At 36.4% G+C, this 21,146-nt stretch overlaps 1 protein-coding gene across 4 annotated transcripts in view; it reads right to left on the bottom strand.

Moving 5' to 3' along the window:
- Positions 1 to 6,759: 6,759 nt before the first annotated feature.
- The window catches only part of LOC110036734 (probable tRNA N6-adenosine threonylcarbamoyltransferase, mitochondrial), a 52,687-nt gene continuing 38,300 nt past the window's right edge, over positions 6,760 to 21,146 (bottom strand). Inside the window, exons 11-12 of one of the 4 annotated variants that reach the window (XM_020741252.1) lie at positions 15,306 to 15,394; positions 6,760 to 7,450 (exon numbers count right to left, since the gene is read on the bottom strand). In XM_020741252.1, coding sequence (XP_020596911.1) covers positions 7,316 to 7,450; positions 15,306 to 15,394 — 224 coding nt within the window. In that variant the 3' untranslated portion in view covers positions 6,760 to 7,315. Of the gene's footprint in view, positions 7,451 to 15,305; positions 15,395 to 21,146 lie in introns of those variants that run through there. The other 3 variants (XM_020741251.1, XM_020741253.1, XR_002295258.1) reach the window with 3 other exon arrangements.

Below are 21,146 nucleotides of genomic sequence, written 5' to 3'. Positions count from 1 at the left end.
AACATGAAGACAATAGACGTTGGTGCATATAAAGTTCATCACACTCGAAGTATTTCTGGTAGTGCTACTGCTGGAGGCTTGGGATATCCTGCTCTGATTTTCACTCTATGTGAACAATCAGGAGTTGAATTCCATAGAAATGAAAAGAGATTACAGCCTCAGAATCCGATTGGGAAGCACATGATTCAGAGAGTAGAATCATTTGTTGATTCTAGAAGTGGAAGAAGAGATAGACGACCCTCTACATCTGCACTACATCTGCAGCAGGGGCATCTACTTCTAGTGCTGCATCTTTGGAAGGTGTTATGGACCAGCTCATGATTCAAAAATATGATATCATTAATATACATACTTAGGTGGGTGAGATAGATGCAAGGAATGCATATAATGATGAATATCAATAGAGGAGAGTTCAACATGATATAGATTTTCAAAATGCTATGGTTAGACACTTTATGGGTGAACCTAATGTGAACTTTCCTACTTGCCCCAGCTTTGTTCCCTATGCTCCCATTCACGATGAAGGTGAAGAAGCAAGAGAAGAAGAAGATGATGATGATGGTGGTGGTGGGGAAGGAGATGAGGACTGATAGTTTAGATTTAGTTTGATATGCTATGTGTTGTTTGTGTTTGTTTGTACTGTGTTGAACTTTTTATTTGAGACTGCTATATTCAGACTTTTATGTTATATTGTGGACCAGTAATTTGTAATAGTAATTTTAGATTGTTTAATAGACTGTTTAATTTTCAGTTTCAGTTTTAGTATTTTCAGTTTGAGCTTATTGAATGTGAAGTATTTTCAATTTTTATTTTTTAGTTTTAGTATTTCTACTTTAATTCCCAGCAAGTTCTTTAGGATATATTATGTTTTATTTAATTCTTTAAAGCCTGTATGTAGTTTTACAATTAGTACCTGCAGTATACCAGAACCAATTTCATGTTCAGAAATCCTCTACAGGTTAGTTTTTATTTTTCATGTATTTACTGTTTTCCTTCACCAACTAAAATTTTGTACTAAAATGTTTTTAAAATCATTTAAAAATTTAAGTTTGGGGGAAAATAAAATTTTCTTTTGAAATGGAGAAAACTAAATTTTATTTGTCCTAATGTGACTATATTTTTCAAAATTTATTTAACGTGACTTGGGATATTAAGATTTAACTTTTAATGACTTTACTTATGTTTATAAATATTATAGTAAAGCTAGGTAAAAGGTTTTTAATAATGAAGGTCAATTCTAAAGTTAAAGATATTTGGTATGATAGGATAAGACTATGTTTTTCTATTTTTAGTAAAGGAAATTTGTATTTTTGAAGTGTTAAGAATTTTAGGGTTTCATGTAAGAAGAAAGGAACGAGGCTTTATGAAAAAACATAAAATAGTATGACTTTATTGAGTAAGGAGAGGTATGAAGTTTTAACTTTAAGAATAGGATAGTGAAGTTCAAAACTATTAAAGGATATCCAAATATATTAATCCTTACCTGAAAAAGAATAAAAAAAGAAAAGAAAGGATTAAAAAGATCCCAAAAGCAAAAAAAAAAAAGAAAAGAAAGAAAAGAAAAGAAAAAAAAATAGGTGAGGAGAAACTTGAGGAGATGCCTAATAAAAAATTGGCTTCACTTGAATCAACTTAAGAAAGGAGCATTATATTACACTTTCTAAATGTATTGAAGTATTAGTAACATTTTGAGTAAAGTTTTTATGAAGTTCTTTTTCATATGAATTTTCTAAAGGTCCTTAGCATGATAAATTGCAATTCTTTTTGAAAGAATAGAAATTCAGAAATCTTAAATTTGATTACTAAATATCCCTAGACTTGGAGTTTTAACCTAAGGTATTAAATGCTTTTCTTAAAATTTGTTATTCTTTTTATTGAAATAAAGTATAGAAGTGATAAGTTAATCTCTATCCAAAAGTTATATGCTTTTATGTAATAAAAGTGTCACTTGAGGATAAGTAACATTTAAGTTTGAGGGATTTTGATACACAAAAATAATATGTTGTTTTAAGTACCCTTTTTATGCATATTTTTGGTGATATTGCACTTTAAAGAAATGTATGTATGTGTTTTTGTTGCAGTTATATCATTTTTAGGCATTTGGAGAAAAAATGGTAAAATGAGCGAAATTTAGAGCAAAAACAGCTTATGATGCGCCAAACTGGCGTATGATTCGCCAAAATCCAGAGCGCTGGCGCATGATGCGCCAGATTAGAGCATGATGCACTAGGCACAATATTTTCAAATTAAGGCGGTTCAAGATGAATTTTGTGCGGATTTTCAAAGGGACACTTATTCTAAGCACCCCATGGAGTGATTCAATACATTTAGACACTATGGAATGTTCCAATTTGAAGGGATTTGACTCTTGGATCAAAGAGGCACATCTTTTGAAATTCAAAATTTTGACTTTTGAACTTTGGAGGGAAATTGAAACTTTTTTGAGAGGAAGCAACCCAAAAGGAGGAGAGACTTCTAGAGTGTGACGAGAGGGAGAGAGAGAATTGACGTGAGTTAGAGAGAGAGAGAGAAGAGGAGATTTTCTTCTAGGGTTGTAAGAGGAGAGGGAATGTGAGAGATTTCTATTTCATTACATTTTTAAGAGAGAATTGAGAGTGATTGTAAAGAGGGAAAGACTTGGAGAGAGCTTCTAGGGATTTGCTTGGGAAGCATTGTGAGTTAAGTTATATTTTTCATTTCTTTTGTTTGTAAACTTGTTTTTATATATGAAATCCGTGTTTTATCGTATTATTCTCATGAATTCTGAGTAATCTTCTTTATCCTTTTCCCTACTTTGAAGAAATTATTTTGTGAAGAATTGATTTTATTTTATAAAGTTTTAAATGTCAATAATTTGTGATGATTTGAACTCCGATCTTCATTTACTTTTCGATCTTGCCAATTGAATTGTTAAAATGTGTTGAGAAATATATGTTTTTAAAAGGGGATATGATTTCTACAACAAAGGGAGAATCACATTTGATTTCATTGGAGAGTATTTCATCTATAGGATTAGGTGCAAATAAATAGGAAAATATACTTCGTTGGATGTAAAATTAGAAGATTTTAAGGTGACAGATTAGAATCCCCAATTTGGTTCAGTTGATTGAAAACTAATGCGAGCATGTTAGCCCTCAGGTGAGGGAGTAGTGGGAGCTCTAGAATGACAGCCGATATCCTCCCAGCATAACCACGAAATTAGGGACCAAACTTTGAATTAGTCATTGCTCTTTATAACGCTCGAGAGAGGGTAAAGAATATGAATGCTCATATTCGTCAACAAAAACCATCATTTTATTTCAGCAATTTACTTTTTAAAGTTTAGCATCTAGTTTTATTTACTTTTATAGTCATACATCTACATATTTAGTAGCATTTTACTTAAGTAGTTTAACTTCAAACTTCGTACTTTACTTTGTTTTTATTTTTAGTTTATAATAGAATATAAATAGCTAGCTTATATATATTTCCAGCTTTCTTGTGGGATTGATATTTAGAACTCCATTAGAGCCCTGTATTACTTGAACAATACATATACTTGTGTTATATGTGAAAGGAAATTGAGTCTTTAAAAGAGGTTTTAAGGATAAATTATTTTAATTAAAGTTACATTATTGTTTGGGTTACATTTAATCATTATTATTAATTTAATATCAATTTTCCCAAATTCCACATCAATTACTCCTATGGGGAGGCCATTAAACCACTTGGGGCAACTCGTTGTAAGGGAGTGGTGGAAGATCGCTCCGTGTAGAAAAATTGACAATTTAGTGGCTTAGAGATCTTTAGAATGCAGATGATCGACTCAAAGGAAGCAATATGGTTGGTCGGATCACTCCAAAGATTGTAGGATTCCAATGAAGAAAGTTTGAACTTTTTTTGTGGCTCAGTATCAGAGATCTGCCATGAAAAGGCATTCCTTAGTTGAGGGTAGACCCTAGCATGCACAAACTGCTGTCTGTTCAATAACGTAGACCCAATACTATCATGGTATTGAGAGTCTTCAAGCCTTTCAGCTCCATGGGCTGCTCGACAGTTTTGGGGTTTTGTTTCTTCTTCCTGGGGGTTTTGTTCCGGGGAGCCTGTTCTCTTCCGTTGAGTAATGTGTAGATCAACTATGTCATCTGAACCAACATATGATCTTTAAGGTCTTGGATCAGTTGTTGCACAAACTCCCTTGTGCACTTCATATTAGAAGTACTCTCATGTGGGTTTCTTTCTCGTTGTGTGCTCCTCTTCTTTTTGCTGACATGATCCATATTCACAGTACATTTTAGGTTGTTGAATCCAAATCTGTCATGTGAACCGCATCCAATGAATAGATTGTATGACATGAGAAAAAAATAGAGAGAGAACTAGAAAGAGAGAGAGAGAGTGAACAATAAAAGTAAGATTTTAGATATGATGAATCAACAACCTTTTACTGTAGAAATGACCATCCTATTTAAAAATTTTGGGAGTACCTAGTGTAAATTTACATGCTTCCTCATGCTTCAGTAGGAGCGCTACAAATTATTTTGGCATTTTTTCATATTCAACACCGATTTTGGCATTTTTTCATATTCATAATCGATTTTGACATCGTTTGGAATCCATTGAATATGGGCACCCAATGAATTGATGAATTTATTACTCGATTAGATGTGGGCCTTTGGTTGGTTGGAAAACGTTCGGTCGGCTGGAAGGTCATCGATCGGTCTAGATCTGACAATCAATTTTCAAGGGAAAATTCTAGAAGAGGCGTTCCTGTTGTTAGGATAAACTAATCGCCAAGCAGAGGATTACCATTGTAATTCCACAGGTAGTTCTCCTTGTTCAAGGTGTCTTCTCAGAGGGTCGAGGAGATGTTATGCGAGGAGCCTATGACTGTTTTGTGAGCAGCTCCAAAATTGGCAAGGAGGGCTGGTCGTGAATCACTATCTCTGAGATTGAACTCCTTCTATCTCTCATTCAAACGTCCTTTCGTTCGATCGCCGATACATGTCCTTAATGTACCCGTTGGATTTTTTTCCTTAACTATCGCCGATACATGTCCTTTGGTTTTTGCCAGTTGGACCCGTTGGACTATGTCTTATTGTCTTCAATTCTATTGGATTTTCTCGACATTCATGCTGATACATTTTTTATGTATAATTTGATATAGTAAACATATTAACATATTCAAGAGAATATATCTTTACTTTTTTGAAAGTAAAACTAGTGATGTATTTGATGTGATGCTAAGAATTTAGGTATTAAGAAAACATTATAATTTAGATGTCAGATATGTAAATACACTAAAAATTATGTGGTATACATATAAATCCCTTTTTATAATATCAACAACAACAATAATAATAATAATAATAAACTTATTTTTATTATCATCGCCGAACTTACAATCTTACTTAAAAATAATGAAATTGGCACAATTACTTTTAACATTTCAATTTAAAGTAGCAAGTGCTATGCATGTAAATATTAAAATTTAGGTTTGAGACATGTTAATACAAAAAAAATGCCTGCAACGCAAGTAATTCCCCTTTTAATTAAATGAAATTCAAGCATATGAACAATAATAATCTCTAAATTGAAAAAAAGAAACAATTAATGTATAAGCAAATCGTTTGTAATCAAATACATTGCTTGAATAAATCCAATTGGAAGATAGGAATCGTCAGATATGGCAACTACAGCTCCATGACACCATCACTCAACCATGAAAAAATATTATATCAGTACTACGCACGTAGAGTAACGTGCATAGCTAATGAAATCACACCACAACACCCTGCGCTACAGAGAAAAAAAAAACGACGCAGTAAAATGAGGAATATTTTCCCCCGTGTTATTCATATGTCATTGCGTGTTATTTATGTGTTATTGTATCATGAGAATATTCCTAGTGTTATAATAACACAGTACACATCAATAACACATGAATAACACACAATAACACATAAATAACACGGGAGAGAATATTCTCTCGTGTTATTGCCCTGTTTTTTTCTGTCGGAAATATAACACATAAATAACACTCAATAACACATAAATAACACATGGAGGCATATTCTCCGTGTTACTGCGCAATTTTTTTTTCCTGTCGCGCGAGGTGTCGTGGCGTGATTTCATTGGCTACGCACGTTACTTTATGTGCGGAGTACTGATGTAATATTTTTCCTCAACCATTAAGCACTTATGCCGAATGGCCCTGCTTAGGGTCAACTCTTTTTGCTTAGGGTCAACTCTTTTTAATAATTACTAATAATAGTAATAATAACCTAAGTTTATTTACTTATTTAATCATTTTAATTTTAGAAGTAAATTGATCTGATACTTTGGGGGTTAGTCCATAAATACAAAAATTTTGTGGGACATGTATATAAATTTCCCAAAAATAAAAAGTAGTAGCCGTTTCATGCAAAAATCCCACGTGCAAGCATACAAAATAATTTTTAGTCTTTTTGTCTTTTGCATTTTATTACAATTGAGTATTTGAATCAAATTATCCTTTTTTTTCATGCTAAATAAGCCGGCACATGAGTCAACTTAAACTTGTAAAATTAACCACAAACTCAAACTCAGTTAATTAATGAAACTCAAGCTCGAGCTAACACCAGCACTAGCTCGAACTCACCTCAAGCGAACACGGGTGCTAGCTCAAACTCACCAGACTCATTCACACCTACTCTCGAAGGTAGAATGCAAGAGAAGTAGATCAACCAGATAGTAATAAAGTATACGCTCCAACCTCTTTGTTTTTTTTTTTTTTTTTTTTTTTTTTTTTGTTTTGGTTTAATCTCAAACACTTGCATGCATTTGAACCAAAAACTTCTTGGTTGAAAGATTAAACCCTAAACCACTACGCCAAACCGACTTGCATAAAGTTACATTCCAACAAAACAATTAAGTAGCATATTCATCAAAATGAAGATTTACATGCATACCACTCAATTCCTATGTATTTACATATCTAACACCCAAACTTTCAACTATTACATATGACACTTTACCATGCATGAAAAGGCGTATATCACATTTTAAAGGTCAAAATAGTGGTATTTTTTATGTGATATAAAAATTTTGGGTGGTATAAATGATGAAAGTAAAATTTAGATGTTAGATATGTAAATACACACATACTGAGTGGTATGTATCTTAATATCCTAAAACAAAATTACACTAAACTTGGAATACAGAAATAAAATTGTTGATGATTGCTAAAATAGCATGCATTAATCTGGAAGGCAATAGTTTCTTCTCTTATGTGCAAAGCCAGATGGTACAACAAGAAGCCAATAAACGAGTCCTTACACTGTACTGAGTATGGAAGCAGCTAAATTTTTGGTTGGGTGGAAGCTTTGATAATAGATGTGAGTGATGGATGTATGCGGGCTCTCTTCAGAGAACGAGCTTCACTTTTACCCTGCAGATATTCTTCACCCAATGGCCATCTTGGCCGGATATCATACTGCAAAATTTGTAGGAACATTCAGATAGATTGCATAAGAGCTCCAGAAATAGAGGACAAGGTGGTTCCTTCCACCAAGCAAAATGGAATTATTTGGTTGCTTGAAGTTAGAAATCATGTTTTGAAAAAATGCTATTTATTAAATGCATTTAGTTAAACAAAAGAATATTGATCTGGAAGGATTTACAAACCTACATATAATATCCTCAGAAGGGATGATTTCATTTTCACACTTAAAATGAGAGAATAAAATATCATCTCCTCAGATATGTTTTCGATTTATACCCTTTGTTCAGCATAGAATTCGTAAACGCAATTTTGAAATCATTGTAAGGTAAATGGTTGTTTAATAACTTTTGCCCTTTTTCTCTCAGCTAATATTTCTGTATGAACATAAATGGCATTCATGATAAGGATAATGTACAGGCTTATGCACTAACCAACTTAAAACACTGCAAGTATGTCAATGTTAAGCTTTATGAAGGAATAATAAAAGTGTTAAAATAGTTCCCGTTATCAGCAGTTATTTTAATCCCAAAATCTATAAAAGTCTGAATTTAATTCCTGAAAATTTTCATAGCGACTGTTTCAGCTGATGTTAAAATAGTCTGAGAATTAATTTGACACTTTCTGAGACAACGATGGCCAATTGTAAGTAGTCAAGGGACTAGTTTCGCATTTTACGGATAAATTAATAAACACCATAGAAAACAAACTATTTGTTACTTTTGCACTTCAAAGCTGGCTGCTATGCCCACTTAGGAACAGGTCCAAGCGGGATCATTCGGGCATCACTCGTTCAACACACCCTGGCCAGTCGATGAAGCAAAAGGATGGGGCGAACATGATAGGGATGGTCGTCTTGGCAGGAAGTGGGGCATAGAGTTTCAGAGTCCACAGGGGTGGTAATCACGTACAAAGAGGAGAAATCAGAGGAGTTTGGGAAGAAAGTTTGAAGTGCTATGATAGGATTATTTTAAGGCTATTAAGCTAGGGTTTGAATTTCTTTATGCATGCTTTTGTGGGCTACAGTTTTCTTTTCTTCCTATGATATTTCTAGCGACGTCTAGGGTTGTGAGAGAGAAGATATACCTCTCGAACAATAGATCATTTTTGTATCTTACCTGTTTTCCTTTAATTTTCATAAGAGCAAACCTCGTTTGAGTTTTTTCACCTCTAATACAATTGTTTCGACATTTGCACATTGATTTTGGTTCCAGATCGCATCAAATTGATATAAGAGCAAGATCTTGAAAGAATGACAACGAAGAAAGTGAATGTGTTGGAAAGAGAAATTGGGCAAATCAAATATGGAATAGAAGAAAGGTTCACCACCATGGAGGACTTGGTTTTTTTCCATAGAGAGTTGAATGGAGGGCGGATTCGAGAGCGTAGGAGAAATGTGAGAGATGATGAAGAAGCTCATGGAGATGCAATCCAAGGCCATGCCGACCGCTCAAGTTGCAAATCCTAACCAAAGGTTGATCATGAAATCCTTGGCCATATCAAAAGGGAATGAGATCGAACGAGAAAACAACGAGGACATCACCTATCACCAAGAGCGTCCCCCTAAGACTCCAAGAGGAGAGGGAGTGGAGATTTCCGATGGAAGGGGTTGGGCTGAAAATTGGAGGGATAGTGCAAGGGGTACGGAAGAGCATGAACGAGGAAGGAAGGAATCAGAAGTCGGGTATGGTTATGATTGAAGGAGGGAGTTCAACTCGAGACACATGGGGGGAAACACCAAATGAAGAGGAAGTTGGGATGCAAAGGTCAAAAAAATAAATATGTTGATCTATGAAGGAGAAGATGCATTAAGTGAAGCTCTACTTTGCAGCCAATGGATTAACTGAGGAAGAGAAGCTCATTGAGGCCGGATGATGTTTGGAGGGAAAGACACTAGCGTGATTTCAGTGGATGGAGGCAAGGTATCCGATGCATTCATGAGAAGAGTTTAAGGATTGCTTGTTGGAGCATTTCCAAGCCATTCAATAAGGAGATCTATACGAGCAATTCTATGCTCTGACACAGAAGAAGATGGTCATGGAGTACAAGTAGAGGTTCGAGCTCTTGTCAAGGCGGTTGAGGGGTATCTCTACAGCAGGACTAAAAGAGAACTCTTGAAGAGCTGAAGCTTGACATCTGAGCGGCCATTCAACCATTGAGAAAGTGTGGATTGAGGAAGATGATGGAGAACAATAAACAAGTGAAAAAGATCAACAATGGCGACAACACATGAGGATTCTATAAGAGTGCCTTGACAGCCACGACACCGAGCACACAATGTCATTTCAGAAAGAGACACCAATGGAGAAGAATACAAAGACTCTTCCTAAGGGCAATTGCAAGCACCTCACCGAGTTAGAAATGCGGGATAAAAGAGCAAAGAGATTATGTTACCATGTGATGATAAGTATGCCCCAAGTCACCGTTGCAAGAAGCGCACCCTTCAAATCCTTTTATTTTAGAAAAGAGGAGATAGAGGGTGAGGAATCGAAGGAAGATGCAATAGAGGAGGAGCATTTGCACTTGGCAGTAGCGGAGATGCCCCTCAATTCAGTTGTCGGATTTATCTAAATCACACCATGAAAGTGGGGGCAGATTGGGAAATAACCGATTGTGGTATTGATGGAAAGTGGGACCACACATAACTTTATCTCAAATCAGGTGGTGGATCAGCTAGAATTAGGGTTGGTGACTACAGGGAGCTTCAACGTCATGATGGTACAAGAAAGGTGGAGAAAAGTCTGAGAATTTGCAAGATGTTAAGTTTGACACTACATGACCTATAGATGGTAGAGGACTTCCTTACACAGATGTGAATCTGGGGATGGAGTGGCTACAGACGCTTGGGGAAACTAAGGTGAACTAGAAACCACTGACGATGGAGTTCTAAGTAAAAGGGAGGTAGGTGATGCTCAGAGAAGATGCTAGTTTATACAAAATCATGGTTTTGCTCAAAAGCATGGTCAAGTTGATATGGGGAGTAAGGATGGGCTACTTAGTGAAGTTGCAGAGCATTGAAGAGATCCAAGATCCCGAGTTGGTAGAGTTTCCTGAATGGGTCCAATAGCTCCTGCAACAGTTTACGTGTATTTTTCAGCAGCCAAGCAGGTTACCACATCCAGGGAGCATGAGCATGCTATATTACATTAAAGGAGGTCAGATAATACCAGTATCATTAGATTCAGAAGGATGAGATAGAGAAACTGATTTGAGAGATGCTCGAGGATGAGATTATTAGACCCAGTGTGAGTCAGTTCTCTAGTCCAGTTCTGTTAGTATAGAAAAAAAAGATGGTAGTTAGAAATTCTGCGATTACATCAGGCTTTGAACAAAAAGACAATGTTAGATAAGTTTCCTATTTCTGCGAATGATGAGTTGTTGGATGAGCTTTATGGGGCAATCATCTTTTGGAAAATAGATCCTAAGTCGGGATACCACCAGATCAGGATTAATCTAACGAATGTGAACAAAACAACGTTCAGGACACATAAACGATATTAAGAGTTCTTAGTGATCTCATTTGGCCTCACCAACGCCCCAACCGCATTTTAGTCCATCATGAATAGGGTTTTTTAGCCTTATCTCAAAAAATTTGTCCTGGTCTTCTTTGATAACATTCTAAACTACAGTCATACAGAGGTGGAACATGTGGAACACCTGAGGACAATCCTAGAAAAGTTGAGAGAGCATCGGTTGTACGCCAATCCGAAAAAATGTTCCTTTGCACAACTACAGATGGAGTAATTAGGGCATGTGGTGACTAGGGCGGGAGTAGGACCATCCAAGATTGAGGCTATGCTAAACTGGTCTTTACCCAGAAGCTTGAAGAAGTGGAGGGGATTCCTAGGTCTCATTGGATACTACAAAAAATTTGTAAAGAGGTGCAACAAGATAGCAAGACCACTGACAGAGTAGCAGAAGAATGATAATTTCAAGTGGGGAAAGCCGCAATACAAATCTTCGAACATCTGAAGAGAGTCATGAGTTGTGTACCAATACTAGTACTTCCATATTTCAATAGAACATTTGTGGTAGAAGTGTACGGAGAGAGTTGATGACTATTGTCTTGGCCATCTAGAAGTGGTGGCCCTACTTATTGAGACGACATTTTCTTGTTAGGACAAATCAGAGGAGCTTGAAGTATCTATTGGAGCAGAGGATGGTGGCTGAGAAGCATCAGAGTTAGCTATCCAAGTTGTTGGGATATGATTTTGAGATTCAGTATCGATCAGAATTGGAGAATAAAGCAACAGATGCCCTGTCCAAAAAGGTGGAAGAACCTCAATAGATAATATTATCAGTACCTTTGGTCTTAGATTAGGAAGTCATGAGGCGAGAGAATGAGCAAGATGAAGGACAGAAGAAATTACGAGCAAAATTGCTACAAGATCCAAATAGTCATCCGGGATATGCATTGAGGGGATAATAGCTACTCTCCCAGGGGTGGTTAGTGTTATCAAGAGCACATTCCCAAACAGTTGAAGGAATTCACAGTAGTGCAATCGGAAGGCATTCCAGAGTGCAAAAGACATACAATCGTTTATTGACAGAGCTATACTAGGTGGGGATGTGCATAGACGTGAAAGATATGGTGGCGCGGTGTGATGTGTGTCAGCAACACAAATACTTGAACAAGGCACCAGGAGGATTGTTTTACCGAAAAAGGTTTGGGAAAAGGTAACCATGGATTTCATACTGTGATTTCCACAATAAGAAGAGGATCATTGTGGTAGTGAATCGCTTGATCAAGTACACACATTTCATTCCATTACGACACCTTTACATTGTGATGTCAATGTCACGATGTTCAAGCGAGAAGTTATCCGTTCCTGTGGAGTGCCGGAATCAATTGTATCAGACAGGAACAACGTGTTCCAAGGCCAATTTTGGAAGGAGTTGTTCAAGTTATAAGGAGCAATCTTTAAGAGAAGCACAACATATCATCCTCTGACCGATGGCCAGATGGAGTCAAAAGGAGCGTGGAAACATCTCAACATTGTTTTGTTTAGGATAAACCGAAGATTTGGAATGGATATTGGTATAATACTTTGTATAAGGAAGCCAAGTGAAATGCGTAGGCCGAATATTGGTATAATACTTTGTACCATATAGTAGCGCAAACTACTCCTTTCAAGGTTTTGTATGGGCGGGATCCACCCCACCCGATAAATTATGGGCATAGTGCTAACACCGGTATCCAGTGTAGACCAGTACTTGGAGGACAGATATATGATATTGGCGGAGCTCAAAGGGCATCTACTGAAGCTCAACAAATAATTAAGAGGAACACATATGGACATAGAAGAGAGGTACAATTCGAACCAGGGGACATGATTTACATGAAGTTAAGACCCTGTAGGCAGAAGAAATTGGCCCAGACGAAGGAGCGAGAAACTTTCACCGTGATATGTTGGACCTTACGAAGTGACGACATGCATCGAGGCAATGACCTACCCTGTGAGGTTACCGCCATCCTCAACACTACATACAGTCTTCCACATTTCACAGCTGAGGAGGGCGATTGGAGATCATACACCCTCATCGTCGCTAATCACGATGATTTGAAAATAGTTAGAGGTTGAAGGAGTGCATGAAGGAGGGGCGAGAACAAGGGAGGTACTTATTAAGAGGAAGGGTCTGCAAGAGTATGAAGCAACGTGGTAACAGTTCCTTTCATTCCGCTTTGAGAGCAAGGTACTTCTTTTGGAGGGGAGTATTGTTATGTCCGCTTAGGAACTGGTCTGGCATCACTCGTCCGACCAACCCATGCCTCTAAGGGTTGGTCGACGCAACAGCAGGGTAGGGCGAACATGATAGGGAGGGTCGGCTTGGTAGGAAACCGAGTAGAGAGTTTCATCGAATAACGTTGGTAATCACGTACGAAAGAAAGAGAAATCAAAGTTTGGGGAAAGTTTAAAGCGTTCTGATAGTATTATATTATGGATATTAACCTAGGGTTTGTTTTTCTTTATGCCTGTTTTTGTGGCCTAATTTTTCTGTGCGGACTCCTGACATAGCTCTACATGTCGCGGAGATTATTCCTGAATTATTTTCAGGTTATTTCTGGGTTATTTTCAATAATCCCGAAATAACCCAGAAATAACCTAAACATAAAGACTGCGGGTTATTTCAGGATTATTGAAAATAACCTAAAAATAACCCAAAAATAACCTGAAAATAACTCAGTAATAACTTCCTCCGCACGTAGAACTTCGTCAGGAGTCCAGACAGAAAATGCGCTCGTTCTTGTGGGCTACAGTTTTCTTTTCTTCCTCTGATCTTCCTAGTGATGTCTAGAGTTGTGGAAGAGACAATCTACCTCTCAAACGTTAGATCATTATTGTATCTTGCTTGTTTTCCTTTGAATTTCATAAGAGCAACCCACATTTGAGTTTTTCCACCTACCTATTAAAATTTTTTCGTTGTTTGCGTGCTGATTTTAGTTCTAGATTATATCAACAACAACAACAAGCTTTTATCCAACTAAGTGGGACTGGCTATATAAATCATTTTTCTCCATCGTGTCCTATTAAGTGCTTGAGTGTCATATTTTCATTTAATTCTAATAATTAAGATCACTTTTTATACAATATGTCCAAGTCTTTTTAGGTCTACTTCTGTCTTTCTTAACATGAGTCGAATTTTAAGACAATTCTAAAACATCTACTCTCCTAACAAGATCATTAGATGGTCAGTATTTAATGTGACCAAACCAACTAAGACGACTCTCTCTAATCTTGTCCGCCACTGGTGCTAGATTAACCCTATCACGACTATATTCATTTCACATTTTGTCTCTATGTATTAAGCCACTCATCTACCTAAGCATTCTCATCTCAGCAACACTTTATTTTATGTTTCTCTTTCAAAGGCCAACATTCTGCGCCATAAAACATTGCAGGTCTCACCACCATCCTATAAAATTTTTCTTTAAGTCTAAGTGACACTTTTCTATCGCACAATAGGCCTAATGCATTCCTCCACTTCAACCAACCAACTTGAATTCTACAAATAACATCACCATCCATATCACCATCACTTTGAACAATAGACCCGATATATCTAAAACAATCACACCTATTAATGATTTGATCGCCCAAAGTTACAACTCTACCGCAAGAGTTACTAATACTAACATTACATTCCATGTATTCAGTTTTAGATCTATTAAAGCGAAGGCCTTTAGATTCCATTATAAACCTCCATAATTCAATTTTTTCCTAAATTCTTTCTATAGTCTTATCAACAAGAAGAATATCATCAGCGAAAAACATACACCAAGGTACACCCTTCTGTAAATGTTCAGTAACAACATCCATAACTAAAGCAAAAAAATATGGGCTTAGAGCCGATCCCTGATGTAATCTAACTGAAATAAGAAAATACTCGGTCAATCCTCTTTTTCTTCAAACACAAGTAATAGATCTAGTATACAATGACTTGAATATAAGCAAGCATCGGAGAGCTTAGCTCAGACTGACAATAACAAAATACTCATTATGCAAAATATCATATGTAATTTGTAATAACCAAAAATAAAGGTGGAAATAAATGATTAAGCTGAAGGAAACAGGCTAATACGGTAAAGCAAATAAACTAAACAAAAAGATGGAAACATAACACTCAAATCTTATGTATTTTACATATCTAACAACCAAAGTTTAATATGTACACTTATAACACCTTAGTGTCATAAATCTATGCATGAAAATGTGTATTTTACTTTTAAAAAGACAGTGTTGATGTTATATCAAAGATTTGAGTGGCATGTATGTAAATATGAATCTTTAGGTGTTAGATATGTAAATACATAAGAATTGTAAGGCATGTATTTAAATGCCCTGCATACCACATGATCTTCCGGTTCACTTGCAGGTGGTGGCGGATCAAATCTTCCTAAAAGAAAGTGCTCGATTCCAGTCCAAGCTACCATTACACCTGTCAGGATAATAAGTAAATCATAGCTTAAAATGCATATAGTATGGCTACAGAAGGTTCAAAAACCATAGAAAAAAAAAAGTAATGTATAAATAGCACATGCACCGTTGATAACCATGCACTTACCCAAGAAAAACTAATTCAATGAAGTGGAAAAAGGACTTAAAAGTCATCTTGAGGGATTCATAGAAATAGAAACTCACAAAAGTTGTTCCGTCTTTTAGGTTAATCATCTTACCACACATCTTACATTTTTTAAAAATTAAGCGCCGTTTGGGATCATTTTTAGTTTATATTTTATATTTTTTTTTTCTTTTGTTTATTTATGTTTTTACTTAAATTGAAAAATATTTGGTATTTTATAATATGCTTGGTTATTTTTAAAAGGACTCAAAATAATGTTTAGATGTTTTAAGTGTTAATAACACAATAATTTGTTTTTAAAAATAAAAAATAAAAAAAGATGAAATTTACTAAATAAATATGTTTTTAAAATAAAAACAAAAAATAAAAGTGATGCCAAACAAGCCCTAAGTATCATTAAGCCATGGGTAAAACAAATCAGATAGCTTTCTGAATATTCGTACATTTACTCATTTCAAAAGCTATACTAAATAGAAAAATTGGTGTGTCTAAATATTTAATTAACCACCTCAAAACACTAAAGTTTTGACCTTGTAGTGCTTCCACTTTATATCAATCATCTCCACCATTCTACGTATCTGCAGTTCGCTAGTTACACATGAATTTTAGAACTGCTTCAGAGTCTTGACATAGTTTACCAGTAGCTTAAACCTAAGTACGCCAATCATGGAACGGAGAATGGACAAATAACAACTTCCTCTAGTAAAGCATATTTAATTCTATTTTAGAAATGAAACAAAAAGTTAGCATGCATAAGGATGAGAAGAAAAAAAAAAGCGCAAACGAGTACCCAACCATGAAATTTCTGGAAGAAAACTAGGGGTATGGAAATTGGATTGTATTGCAATTGCATGAAGGAAGTGCACAGCAATATAAGGCCAGTCCTTCCTAAGCTTTGATCATCAAAGCTTGGTAAAACCGTTATCTTCCAAGATTCAGCCCAAAGTGTTGCTCACGGATGAAAAGAGCATAATAGAATTGTTCATCAAATTCGATAAATTCTACAAGGTTTTCATGCGAGTTCCTGGTTTCTCATGGAAATCTCCACAGACTAGGCTGATAAAAGGAGAAAAATCCTGGCATCACTATTGAAATTTGCATCTAATACAGGGTCCTATTTGTAAATAGATGGGGTCTAGAAATTTATTTGTAAATATTGTAACTTGTAAGGCTCATCAATGAAATGAAGGAGAATTTTTTTCTAGCAACAATTTCTATTTAGTATCAAAGCCCTTGTGTGTTGCCGCGGTTGCTTGACCAAGGAAGCAGCGACGGGATTGCAGGATCGCAGAAGGGCAGCGACTCGCACGAGGGAAGCGGTGACGTGATCGCAGAAGGGCTGCAGGAGATCGCGGAAGGGCCGTGACTCGCACGAGGGAAGCACTAACGCGAGGGCCGCCAAGCTCCCGTCTTTCTCGTCGTCAGCTCTCCCGAGAGCAGGAGCGGAAGAGGGGAGTTTGGACGTTTCACACGTGCCGAGCGGCGAAGGAGCTTTGCAGCACAGACAGGAAATTTACGATTCAGCCTTTTAACGTAAGCTTCGAAGATCGATTCCTTCTATTTGCTAAGAAGCAGAGAAGTGCAGTTTCCTGCGTGCATAGGATCAGGGAGCTTCAATCAGCTTAGCGTTGAATAGAATCTGGCAAGGGCTCTGGATCTAGCATATAAAGTAAAGAATAGTTAAAGCGAGTTTGATGTTTGTGATTGAAAAAGTAAGTAGATTGAGATAATGCAGGGGGTAACGGATTGGAAATTCTCGGGAAGATGATCCCAAAGTTCTAAAGGTCATGATCGGGTCATATAGGGTGCTAGTGTCTCGACGAAAGCTACTACTTCAGTAGATGCTCCGATGCAAGTGAAGCTAGATCTCCCTTCCTTGGATCTGAAGCTTGATGAACTAACAATGTATCTGAGTGGGTCGCATCGAATCGAGGGTGCCCTATTAGGGAAGAGTCTAGACGGATACCTAACAGGGGTCGAGCCAAAGAGTGACAATGTTGAGAGGAATGAGTGGAGGACCGCACATTTCTTGCTTTACACTTGGCCAACTCGATGGTTCCATCAATTACATCATCAGTGGATGACATTCGAAAGGTGAGCGATATTTGGACGAAGCTGAAGAAGACCTATACTAGAGCTCAGAACCACATAGGTGTCAATATTTTGAGTAAATAGGCTGAATGCATTTTCCTTTGCTTTCATTCCATTAAATAATAGTCTGTATAATCTATTTTACATAATATTCACATAATATTCTGTATAATCTATTTTAAGTAACTTAATTAATACATATTCCTAATCTAAATATTCAGCTAAAAGAAAAGAAACCGTGCAAATATAATATTTCATTCTTTGCAACATTATGAAGAAAGAAACTTTTTATTCTGTCTGAGTTCATTTATTCCTGATTGATATCCCCCCTCAAATTGATGTTGGCTGATCAAAATATATCAATTTGCTGACAAGAAACTCATGAAGCTGTCGAGAAAGAGCCTCAGTAAATATATCATCCGTTTGAAGATCTGAAGTGATATGAGGAAGAGATATAACACCATTCCCATAGGCTTCTCGAATGGAATGACAATCCACTTTAATGTGTTTCTTACGCTCATGAAAGACGGGATTAGCAACAATCTGGATAGCGCTAGTATTATCTACATGAAGAGAAGTAGACTCAAGCTGAGGAAAACCAAACTCAGCCAGCACACCCCGAAGCCAAATGATCTCGGAACAAGCAGAGGACATAGCACGATATTCTGATTCAGTAGATGACTTAGACACTCGATCTTGTTTCTTGCTCTTCCAAGAGGTTAAAGAATTGCCGAGAAACGTGCATCATCCAGTAATAGATTGGTGTGTATCAGAACAACCAGCCCAATCAGCATCATTATTGGTTGTTAAGGTGATAGGCGACTCCGCAGAAAAGAACAAACCACGATGAGAAGTACATCTCAAATCCCGAACAATACGTTGAACTACAGCTAAATGGAGATATGTAGGTGCTTGCATAAATTGACTAACTTATTGCACAACAAATGAAATATCAGGATGCGTAATGGTCAGATATTTAAGACTCTCAACCAGTTGTCGATATAGAGATGGTTCAGATATAAAGTCACCATCATTCTATTGATATTTGACATTTACTTCCAAAGGAGTATCAATAGAGCGACTATCTTGAAGACCAGCAAAAGCAATGTGTCCCTTCGTATAGTTGTGTCAATGAAGAGAAGAAAAATACCAGCGGGAAAATACCAGCGGGAGAAGAGTGAACCTCGGGTCCTAAGAAATAAGTTAATGACCCTAAATCTTTCATATGAAAAGAACCCTGAAGACGTTTTTGTAACTGAGATATCAATTGATTGTCAAATCCTATGATGACAATATCATCAATATAGACTAATAACAAAATAATTCCTTTGTCAGTCTTGCAAAGAAATAATGACGAATCATACCGACTTTGAATAAAAGAGAAGCTAAGAAGGGTATTGCGAAACTTTTCAAACCAGACCCGTGGAGCCTGTTTCAAATCGTATAGAGACCGTTTGAGCTTACAAACATCATGTGAAGGTGTAGAAAATAAGCCTGGAGGAGGAGTCATATAGACATCTTCTTTGAGATCCCCATGTAAGAATGCATTCTTAACATCCATCTGTTTTAAGAATCAACATTTAGATGCAACAATAGATAACACTAGTCGGACAGTTGTCATTTTAGCCACAGGTGCAAATGTTTCTTCATAATCAGTCCCATATTCCTGTCGATTGCTAAGAGCTACCAATCATGTTTTATATCTGTCAAGAGAGCCATCGGATCGGAGTGTAATAGAATAAACCCATTTACAACCAATGGGTTTAACATCTGTAGGACATGAAATAATATCCCAAGTGTGATTGTCTTGAAATGCCTGAAGTTCCTCATGCATGGTTTTGACCCAGCAAGTCTGTTTAGCAGCCTGAGAGTAAGAGGTATGAACAATAATATTAGTTAAAATTGCAGAATACCCATATTCATCTGGAGGACGGATATGTCGGGTTGATCGTCGAATACTTATTGGAGCAATTTCTGGATCATGGTCGGGGAGGATTAAGGTGAAGGGGGCAGACATCGTGTGCAGGCAATTGTCCGACTTGAACCGTTTATCAGCAGAAGAATTATCAAATTGTGGAAGTATAACTGTATCTGGTGTCGACACATGATGCTGAAAGTAATATTCATGTTAAAAAAAATCACATTCCGAGAAATACGCCATTGACTATTAATCAAATCATAACAGAAAACCTTTATGATTAGACCTTCATCAACAAGTGGATGAACAAAACAAACACATCCGAAAGTATGTAACGTATGATAATTAAGATAATTATAAAAAATTTGATAGTAGAGAGACTCATACTTCAATGGTTGAGATGCTAAACGATTAATGAGATAAACTGCAGTAGAAAAAATTTCAGTCCAAAATTTAGCTGGAACATATGGTTCTATCAGTAATGTGCGTGCAATATCCAATAAATGTCGATTATTCCATTCAACAACTTCATTTTGCTGTGGTGTATAGGGACATGAACGTTGTGAAATAATACATTTGTTATGGAAAAATGTTTGAAACTCATGAGACATGTATTCACCGCCATTGTCAGACAGTAAGGTTTTAATGCAAGCGGAGAACTGAGTTTCAATATATGCTAAAAATGTTTGAAATACAGTAAATATTTCTGCTTTGGAACACAAAAAATATATCTAAGTAAATCAATTGTAATCATTAATAAATGTCACAAAATATCTATGTTGAGCATGTGAAATAACTGGTGTAATTCTTCAAACATCACTATGAATAATGCCAAAATATTTATTGGCACGACTGCCTGAATTAGAAAATGGTAATGTCTTGCTTTTTCGAAGTTTACAAAACAGAAAAGTCAACTACTAAACTCTTATCTATAGAATAAAAACACCACTTTTAAGTAAATGCTTCAACACCATATTATTTGGATGACCTAGTGTTTTATGTCAGATGCCCACCTTATTCTCAACAACTGAAGAAGCTAATGAAATATTCTAAGGAACAATAAATTGTAATGGAAATAACCTGCCCACTTTAAGCCCCTTCGCTATCAACTTCTCTGACACCTGATCTTGCACAATACAACCATAACGAGAGAAATTTACGTCACAATTATTATCCACAATTTGACTAACAGAGAGTAAGTAAATAATTTAGGAGAAACCAAGACATGTCTGAAGGAGTTAATATCACAAACTGTCGTAATTGGAATATTATTTCCATCAGCAACCTGAATATGTTGAGTACCAGTGTACGACCGTTAGTTGTGCAATAAATCAATTGTGTCAGTCATATGATTAGTGACATTTGAATCAACAAATCAATGAGGAAGCAATAGTTTTACCTTTCCCTTGAAGGCCGAGAGTAGAAAAGACAGAGATAATCATCTGTTGAACTATATCTTGTGTAAAAGCTGATTGATTATTGTCAGCAACTGTGGATGTCGAGCAAGCATTGTGAGTGTCGGATATCGTGGCATGAAGTGCTTGTGATTTGCGTTTTGGGGTCGTGTAGGGCACTCCGTAAGAGAATGTCCCTTTTTCT

This window comes from Phalaenopsis equestris, unplaced genomic scaffold (genome assembly GCF_001263595.1).
Source record: "Phalaenopsis equestris unplaced genomic scaffold, ASM126359v1 Scaffold210247, whole genome shotgun sequence".
NCBI lineage: Eukaryota > Viridiplantae > Streptophyta > Magnoliopsida > Asparagales > Orchidaceae > Phalaenopsis > Phalaenopsis equestris.
This window is presented reverse-complemented; position numbering and strand designations above follow the sequence as displayed.